At 33.1% G+C, this 10,215-nt stretch overlaps 1 protein-coding gene across 1 annotated transcript; it reads right to left on the reverse strand.

The window, feature by feature from the left end:
* Positions 1 to 4,976: 4,976 nt before the first annotated feature.
* Positions 4,977 to 10,197, reverse strand: LOC107470955 (signal peptide peptidase). Its single transcript, XM_016090383.3, has 12 exons — positions 10,031 to 10,197; positions 9,787 to 9,892; positions 9,351 to 9,466; positions 9,088 to 9,239; positions 8,900 to 8,985; positions 8,268 to 8,395; positions 8,059 to 8,109; positions 7,657 to 7,743; positions 7,460 to 7,529; positions 6,143 to 6,279; positions 5,890 to 5,967; positions 4,977 to 5,255 (listed from the first exon to the last, which is right to left on the reverse strand). Exons 2-12 carry the CDS (start codon positions 9,824 to 9,826, stop codon positions 5,172 to 5,174), a joined length of 1,029 nt encoding a protein of 342 aa, XP_015945869.1. The 5' UTR covers positions 9,827 to 9,892; positions 10,031 to 10,197; the 3' UTR covers positions 4,977 to 5,171.
* Positions 10,198 to 10,215: the final 18 nt, after the last annotated feature.

Here is a 10,215-nt window from a genome sequence, read left to right on the forward strand (position 1 = left end):
ATTTTCTAAGAAGAAGAAAAAAATATATACTCTTAATATCATGTTAGAAATAGGAGAGTAAACTAAAAAAAATATTGTGTATTATTGAGTGTATTAATCAACGATACAATATACAAGGATATATATATACACACGAAAAGAATCAAAATAATAAAAATTTAATATCCTATAATAAATAAATATATATATATATGTATGTATAAATAAAACCTATATTACTTTTGGTATTAAATAAAAAAAAATAAAAACAAGCCATATCTTAGGTCTAATTTATGTTTATGTGTGTTGGCGTATCTCATCAAACTTGTGTCTTAACAATAAATAGTAGTCATGTGATGGATATGAGAACATAACAAACACAACCATAAAAAAAGTTACTATTATTTAGAATTATTCTTATTTTTGCAACAATTTACTTTTTCTAGTAGGGACATAAAAAATGTTTTGAAGAAGATGACGGAATAATTTATATAATTCTTAACAAGAATTTAAATATCTACCACATTAATCAACTTCAGCTTTGTATTACTAAGATAAGCTCACTTTAGGTGAATTCCTCTGTGCAGAACATATTTATCCGCAAGAAAATTGAGATTGAACATAGATTACCAACGTTGCACCAAAGACATTTAATTAAAAAAAATATTTATTGAATAAATAAAAAAATTGTTCAGTCGATATAATATTAAAAATGAATACTCAATTTTAATTCGAAATTTATTATTTTAACCATACATAAAACAAGTTATATCTTACTTATTTTTCATTTAAAACGAGGTTGTTTTAGCTGAATAATTGAGTAAGATTATGATTCTGATTCTATCAGAGCCAAGAAACTAAAAGTCTTAAAACACATTGCAAAGGATGATTGACCAACTATATCCACACTATAAATACCACAATCCTTTAGATAATTATCATCCAGCTTTAACTATATTCTACTAAAATTCTTGCTAATTTAAATATCAAAATCACTTACAAATCAAACATTCTTTGCAAATGTATTTTCTATGATTTTGAGGTTTGCTAGAGTTAAAGTGTAAAATAAGATAAAATAATAATCCAATTATCACTCTAGTAAAAAAGTGACATTTTAATAATTAATTAAAAAATAGCATTTTAATAATAAAATTAATAAAAAGTAGTACATAGCTAGAAAAGCTTCAAAACATAAATAAAAAAGATAGAGATTATAGAAACGGGCAACTAGAGTTAAAATATACAAATAAATTAAACAATAAATATGTTCTTAACTTTTTATGTCAAAAATAAATAAATTATCGATTAATTAAAAATATAAAAATATCTTTTATTTTTTAAAATGCGAGATATGTAAGTTCATTCGAGTATCAATTTGTTCTTATTTCTTATGTATTTTTGACTAACGGATTTAAATATCTCATATTTTAAAAGGTCAAAAATATTTTTATATTTTTAATTAAACAAAAATTATTTATATATCTTCAAATTATAAAGTTAGAAGCTTATTTATTTATTTTTTATCCTGAATTAAATACTTTGGATAAGAAAATTGAACGTAAAGTGTAGAGCATAGACAATCAAATAATTTTTTTTTAGGTCTACAACCAACACTCACTCACACACGCTATCCAATTCATGATTTTAACCAGGGCTCAAACCCTTATGCAGCTATCTAGGAGGCCAATAATTCTTCCACTGTACCATTGCCTCCGCTGCAATCAAATAAGTTTCAGTTTTGGTATTGTTGGAACTTGGAAGGCGNAAATAAACTTTTAAAAATATTTTTTGTGTTTGGCGGATATATTCGATATCCGATCCGATCCACAAATGTGTGGATCGAATCCAAATTTAAAAACTGCGGATATTGAATCTAATCTGATAATTTTAGTGCAGATCAAATAAAAATTTTGGTTATATCCAATTCGATCTGAGTTCATCCTTATTTACTATTATCCTTTATTATTATTTTTTTTCCAATTTTCAAGGTCAAGCTCTGAATGAACGAAATTCAGGCCCATATTTGAAACAAATGACAAATAGTTATTTCTTCTTTTTCCACCACCAAGTCCAAAAAAAAAAAATAATAATTATCCACCAACCACCCAACTTTTATTATTAATAGCTATTAATTAATGAATTTAATTTTAATGTATTAATTACACAATTATCTAATTAAACAGTGTATGAAAATTAAAATCCAATATTTAATTATAAATTTTGGGTATTCGGTTTTAAAAGAATTAACCACCTATTATTGTTCATTCCATTTGTCATATGTTCTTTAAATAAGATTAGGGTCATGTTGTAGCAAATGTTGCTTGAGTAGGTAGGTATTGAGTTGATAGGGAGTGGAATCTTGATCAGGACAGAAGGCATTCGGCGGCAAATATGGTGGTTGAGGCAGTGAAAGAAATGAACACGGCTAAGAATTGAAGTGTTCAGAAAAGTGGAGAAAGGAGTGTGGTGCATCGGGGTGGCAAGCGGGGAAGCCCGCCCCGCTCCACCAGAAGCCCGTCTTTTAGCGGTCTAGAATCCCATTCTGCCCCGCCTAACAGCGGGTTGGCGGGCCGGCGGGCTAAGCCTGCTAAATATCTATTTTTTATTTTTAATTATTAAATAATATATATAAAGACATAAAACATTTCTTTTGTTTTTTACTTTTAATTATTATAATTTCTAAAGGTATAAACAAATTATAATTTTTATATTCATAAATATTGAAGTCTTTGTAATTATAAATATTGTTCCTAAAACAAAATAAACATAATCCAAAACATAATTATAAATAGTCTCAAACAAAATAAACATAATCCAAAACACTCAATTTTCATCTTCATTCTCTTGTAAGTTGGGTTTTGGAAAAAAAAAATTTAAAAATACCCCTTGTTAAAAAAATATTAAGACCGGCGGGAAAGTCCTCCCTGCCCCGCCAAAATCCACGGTTTAAGCGGTGCAGGTTGAACGGGCTTTTGCTATTTGGCGGTCCCAATTTTTCAGCCCGACCCGCCTTTTTTGGCGGGTTACGCGGGCCAGTCCGGCGGGATTAGGCCCGTTTGCCACCTCTAGTGGTGCATCATTAAAATTTAAAATTCCTATAATAGATTTAAGGTAAAAACTCATATGCAATTGTTTTAATGTGAAGTTGATATTTAAAAACCATTAGATGATTTGACAAGTTTGACTAAATTACCGTCTAACGATTTTCAACTATCAACTTCACTGCATGTGAGTCTTCGCCTAGATTTAAAATAAATTCATTCCCCCAAATATTTAAATCTTTATGGAGTTAAGCCTCAAAGTGGTTCCTGAAGTTGCGCTCGAAGCTCAAAGTGATCCCTAAAGTTAATAGTTACTCAATTTTATCCTCAAAGTTACACTCTAGGACTCATAATAGTCCCTCAGGCAGTTTCTGTCCATCACTAATCATCAGAAAGTTGAAGTGGACTAGTTCCTGCCACGTGGCAAACAAAATTTTTTTGTTTGCAATCGGATCCATTTCCCCTTTTAAAACCCTAATCCCCAATTTTTATTCCTTGAATTCTCTTCTTCTTTAACTCCATTCTCTCCTCTCACTCTTCCAAATCTAATCATCAATGACCTCTATTATATAATCTATATTCTAAGTCATCACCATCACCATTCTCATCTTCCTCATTCTCATCAAATTTCTCGTCATCACTCAGAATGTACCTCGATCCTTCAAGCCTCATCTCTCTGTCAATCTCCTCCAACAAGTCCATCAGTGACATCATCACAGGTTGCGCTGCCTCGTCTTCCTCTCCCTCTCCAACAACCTCCCCTGTAGCAACCGCCTCCTGTGCTGCAACTGCCTCTCTTGTCGTCCGCATGTGACCCATCCTTGTCGTCGAAGTTGTTCCGGAACGTCATCATGCGCCCCCTTCCAAAACAGGTCCAACACCATGCCGGAGGAGTTCCGTCACGAAACCTGAAGCTAGAGTAGCACACTGCTGGTAGGGGTTGGCTCCGTGGGGTCACCGACAGTGAATGTGACCTCGGACGGAGAGTTGTAGCGGGTGAAACTCCAACGGGAGAAGGTGGTCTTGGCTGCGAGTGAAGGGAGAGGGAAGATTGAGACATCATCAACGTTATCGTTGTTGTCAGTCATGTGGTGGTGGTGGTGAGTTGAATCGTCGTCGTTGGAAATGGATTAAAAGTGTTTGAGAGAGTTGGAACATTGTGTGTGATAAACTAATTAGTAATCTATAGAATTATATAAAATTTATTAGGTTCCATTTTGTCTTGGTTATGAAATGAAGCTTTTTTTCCCCTTCTCTTTAGTAGTAGTACCATTTGAAGGTACCAATTGAAAGATTTATACTATTTTTGTCAATAAATAACTATTAGTGTTTTACATTGTTACATACATAATTGGATTTAAAAGAGTGAAAATAGATAATGGGATCGAAGAGAATGAGGAAGAGAATTCAAAAAACAAAAATTGGAGATTAGGAATTTAAGAGGGAAAGGACCCCATTGCAAACAAAAAAATTTCGTTTGCCACGTCACTACGCTGTTAGCGTGCCAGCGTGGCAAGAACCAGTCCACCTCAGTTTTCCGACGACCAGTGATGAACAAAAACAGCCCGAGGGACTAATATGAGTCCCAGAGCGTAACTTGAAAGACAAAATTGAGTAACTATTACCTTCAGAAACCACTTTAAATCTCGAGTGCAACTCTAAAGACCACTTTGATGCTTAACACGATCTTTATGCCCCAAAAAACCAAATTTCTTGCAACATTTATTTCAAAATGGAGGGGCAAATGGCCAGAAAGTAGTAACCTCTGGTACCAGAACCAATTCTGAAGATGTGTCGTTATCATCTTAGATTGATAATATTCTGTGACAATGCTTCTCTCAGAAATCACTTGGTTTGAAACAGTATCAAAAATTTTGGTTTGAAACACGTGTGTGTGTGTGTGTGTGTGTGTGTGTGTGTGTGTGTGAGAGAGAGAGAGAGAGAGAGAGAGAGAGAGAGCACAAAACGGTTTATAAAATGTTTGCTATAGAAACCCAAAACTGGGGGCAGTCAAGAAGTAAAAGCTAAATGGGAAACTAAAAGAGACTAATTTTCTTTTCCTTGTGAATTACAATCTGTTACAGAGGTGTGGTGCTGCTGAATCAGTTAGCTTCAGAAGTATTTGGGTATTGGGAATAGAAGCTCCTCAACCTATTCTACCTTCTTGCTAGCTTTGGCATCAGTCCCCTCCTGTGATGATGAATCAGCACTCTTTGACTCATTGAAATCCAACAACTGCATTCATACACACAAGTCAAACTTTCTTACTATGCTAAGGGATGAACTGTCTCCAAATCTTAACATGTAAGAAGTAATTAAGATTATGGATATTACTATGATGCATCACACACCATGTTGAATTCTGTGCATCATGCTCTAAAAGGTAATCTTATGATATGGATTTGGATCATGATGGATACCACTCGCACTCTCGTGATTCAAATCTAACCATTAGATTATCTTAATTCATGATGCGCCAAACATAATCATTGTCTCTAATTAGTTCCAAAATGTAGTAATAATAATAATAATAATAATAATAATTTCATTGCTCAAAAGGTATCGTGTTGAAGTATAGACCTATAAGAACAGGTCATAACAAGCCGCAAACACAAGTTAACTAGAGTAAATTCAATACTGCTTGCACTTTAATTGTTGAGGCAAAAAGTTTTTAAACTCGTGATAAATCAAACTTATGCTATTCCCATTATCGATGGTCAGAGAGAGAACATGACATGGTAATAGAATATTGTTATACTCCACTAAAATAAATCATTGAAATAAGATTTGAAGCATAAAGGATGAGGGATCAACACGTATACAAGAAAAGAGAGTAGGAAGGAAAAAAAAAAAAACCTATTATACAAACCTGTTTGACTTCACCATTCCATAAGCAATGTGCGGCCAAAAATCCAATTACACAAGGAACAATGTACAGAAGAGCAGGCTGACAAAAGGGGTACAAAAAGAAGTGGAGAAACGTTAAATTGAGATATTGATATCCAAAATCCAAGATAAGCTCTAAATGCTCAGTCAGGCAAATATTTCCATACCTCCAAGCCTCTGCCTAAAATGATTGAGTAAATAAAAACAATAGAAAAATGAAACCATAAATCAATTACCTGTGCAGCCTGAAACCAATTCATCACAACGATTGTAAGGACCAAGCCAGTGGTGTATCCTAAAAATGCACTCTTGAAATACTGGGGCTGTTTTCCTCTAGACACATCAAACCGCAAAGCCAATGCAACAAAAATACCTGAAGGGGGAAACATAAAATCAAAACAAACAGAAGAAACAGCCCAGCAATCATAAAAAATTCTCACTTCCACATACATATGGATTATACAGAAAATCACAAATCTATGAAGAATGATTGCCAGTCCAGTTTGAAGTTATAACCCAAAAACTGAAATAAACATGGCAGCAAAATCAAGAAGCTGGCAGATTTCTTGCATCATTTCATCCCCAAAACAAGTGGTTAGTAAGAGGCTGATTGGTTTGTGAAGATATTTTTTGTTTTCGTTCTCTGTTTTCATTTTCAACTTTTCACATTTTAGAAACCGCAATTAGTTTGTGAAAAGAAGATTCCTTCTAAGTATCGAAAATAATAAAAATATGTTTGGTTGGTTTATTTTCAAAATGTATTTTCAATAGTTTAAAATCACAAAACTATATTTTTATATCAAATGTACGATTTTAGTTATTTAATTTTTTTATTAAATTAACAATTAATTTTTATACGGTATCAATAGGAAATAAATTACTATCTTATTATACTATTTTAGAAAAATTTGGTATCTCTTAAATATATATATATATATAGTTGGTTTTATATTTCCTATGGCACTATATAACAATAAAAAACATCATTTGAAATAAAAAAAATCGAAACTAAAATTAGTTTTCCACCAAACGAATCAATTAATTAATATCAAAATTTATTGAAGTAAACATATAAAGACGAGTAGAGATTCGAACCTTTGTCCCAAAATAAAAAACACCGTGTTTTGGTTTGAAAACGTTTTCAAAAGTTAAAACTGAAAAGACTGAAAACATGAAAATAGCATTTTTAACTTTGTTATGTTTTTTTGAAAATGTTTCCGTTGAAAATATTTTTAAAATGTTTAATCAATCATATTTTCAATTTCATCGAAAATGGAAATGAAAACACTTAATAAACCAATCAGCCCCTAAAGTGCCAGTCAAGGCACAGGCTTACTCACACCCGGCTTAGCAAATTCATGGGGATTTTATGTACCATGGGCCTCCCAGAAAATTGCCAATATCATTTGGTATTCAATTCCATCTCGTTCTCCCAGAAAAGGTACAAACATAGTGTAACAGAGTCTACTACCAGATATGTACTTTGAACTGCACTAAATCATTACAGCACAATTTCATAAAATGAACTGTGTAGAGAAAAAGACTGATCCTACCAGGGATAACGATATCACCAAGCCCGAGCATTGAAAACGGCCTTGCAGAATCTGCTGTGGGGAACAGAAGCTGTGAAGAATAACAGAACTATAAATCAGGAAGAAACTCAGTTGATTAAAGATTTGAGTGACATTACACTATAAAAATTCAAATGAAGATGGATAAACAGAAGTTTCCAATTCAGTAAGGTTTTAACCTTTATTGGAGCATCAAAAGATTTTGCAACGCTGACCATAACAGGAGTGAAGAAAACCCAGAAGATGTCATATACAAATAGACCGGCCTGCAAAATACACGTATACAATAAAAAAGAGATAAAAATGAAAGCATATAATTTATCTTCTAAAAAATCATCAAAGATCTAATTATATCAGCATGGAATAAAATATATTATTTTCAATTCAAAATATTTACAAGCTTAAATTAGATTGTAAATATCAGAATGAACTTGAGGGAGGGAGAGAGATGTTATTTTCAATCAAGATGGAGGCCCTTCATATTTTATTTTATTTAAATCAAAACAAGGGGAAGAGAAAAATTCTCCACAAATAATAATAAAACTTCCATCAATTACTTGGAGAAAAGAAAAATAACCTACCAAGAGAATAGCACCAGTTTTGAAAGATCCTAGAGATAACATTTCAATTCCCTGGAAACATTAGAGATGGAACCAATGGTATCAATTACCATGTACTAAGCACTAACAAAACTGAAATTCAATTTTACAGACAACCATAATAAGATAAGCAATGGACTTATTTAATTTTCTTCATCAAGCCTGTCAATCTAAGGAATGAAGAATCAAACCTGAATACAGAAAGCAAGACCCAGTATATTATTTGCCAGCCAATGCTTCCTCAAAGCATACCACACACAAAAGAACGTGCCAGGGATAGCAGCAACAATCTGTGATCTTGTAAACTCAATCTCCAAAGCTGTGTAAGAAAGGAGAAAGTAAAAACATCATTCTGCAAGATAGAAGCAGATAAGGTCAACCCAATCAAATGCAGCAAGCAGCAAGCAGCTAGCAGCAGCAAAAACACCATAATGAAAGTGTATAATCATATCATCATCATCACAATATCCTAAACAACACATAATGAAAGCAACAATGTAGGTAATAAGCTCTGTCACCAGTCAATGATTAATGATCATATTAATCGTACAGAACATAAAAGTAAAATCAAATAGAAGAATTCTTTACTAAGCAAAAAAGCTAAACCACCATCAAGAGTATTTAATCTAATCAGAGCATAACACCCTTCTAATTATTATGCGAACACATGATATCTGAATAAATTAGTATATTTATGTTTATTACTTGGTTAAACATCTTATCCATAGTATAGATGTACATCACAGCATCATAACAGTCATCAATTCTAATATTATGGAAAAAACATAGCAGTCATTAAGGAGGCAGGCATCATGTCAAATACATCGAAAATATGGGAAGCGCCAGACTATGACATCCTCGTTCCACTTCTTTGGCAGATACCGTTTGATAGATGGTAATAGTGTTGCCCTGTAGAGATTATAAAAGCAAATGTCTAATAAGCAGCAAATATATCCAAAACGACTGTTGACCATATAAGCAAGTACACTGGACAAAAGGAAAAGAACATACGATAATGCAACAATCCCGAGCACAATAAAGTAGGCTGTCAATACAGCGTTCACCAAGTCCTTGGAAAGAAACTTGAAGAGTAAGAAAAGGGACAGTAACATTGCACTCCCAACAAAAGGAAATCGCATCGCATGTTCATTGGACATTGTCTCCTGCATAATCATACCCAGTGCGAATCAGAGAAGTCGAAGGTCTAAATATTGAGCCACAAAAAGTAATGCAGAGCATAGAATTGGCATTAACAAAAAAAGAAAAATACTTACAGTTGGAGGAGTCGGTTTGACAGAACGGTAACAGCCCACAAACACAGTGAGGCAAGCAGTCAAAATGACATTCAAATTCGGATCTACTTTCACAGCAAGCGGTGCTAAGGTTAACCCTGCCATGACAAATAAAATGCCATCAATGTATAGTGATCAGCATTCAAGGAACAGCAATGGAACCACATAAGAATTTCATATTAGCATTATCAACATTTCACTAAACAAGCACATTAACATTCCATATCATACCAAACCATATCATCCACTAATCTAAATAGTAAAATTTGAGACCTTTCTCAAAACAAAACCCACCCCATTTCAGACAAAACAGGAAATGCTTTGAACTATAGTTCTCATAATGCTCGTTAATACTATAAACTGAAACAAGAAACCTTGAATTTCACTAAAAGAATTAAAAAGAATATAAAAAGCAAACCTGCTAAAGCCAAAAACGCAACCCGCTCCGTGTTCTTCATATTGTTAAATTTCTCTTTAACAATTCTAGATCTAGTGAAGTCAACCGTAGCGAGAATGGGACTACCCTGCGACCAAGAATTTAAAGAAAAAAAAAATCAAAACCCCGCAAGGGATCAATTGGAAACGGGTTCATCCCAAATAATGGATGAAAAAAAAAAGATAATTAAAAATTGAATATTGATAGGGTTGGGAGTGAAATGAACCTTGAATCGGTGAGGCACAAAATAGAGTAGCGGATCGGAGAAAGGGAAGGATTAGGGTTTAAAGTAGTAAAACAAAGAGAAATGAAGAAAAAAGAGGGTTAATTGAGAAATTTAGATATTTTAGAGAGGGCAAGCCATTTTCAATGAAACGGTGGATTAGAGATACTTTCAAGTTTCATCACTCT

Source organism: Arachis duranensis, chromosome 10 (genome assembly GCF_000817695.3).
Source record: "Arachis duranensis cultivar V14167 chromosome 10, aradu.V14167.gnm2.J7QH, whole genome shotgun sequence".
NCBI lineage: Eukaryota > Viridiplantae > Streptophyta > Magnoliopsida > Fabales > Fabaceae > Arachis > Arachis duranensis.

Bases quoted from the DNA above. Each gene is read 5' to 3' on its own strand.
- LOC107470955 (XM_016090383.3), bottom strand. From the start codon at position 9,826: ATGAAGAACACGGAGCGGGTTGCGTTTTTGGCTTTAGCAG. The intron at 7,530-7,656 runs GTTAAAACCTTA...TATTCTTCACAG, and splicing joins CTTTTGATGCTCCAATAAAG to CTTCTGTTCCCCACAGCAGA. The intron at 5,968-6,142 runs GTAATTGATTTA...CCCTTTTGTCAG, and splicing joins ATTGGTTTCAGGCTGCACAG to CCTGCTCTTCTGTACATTGT.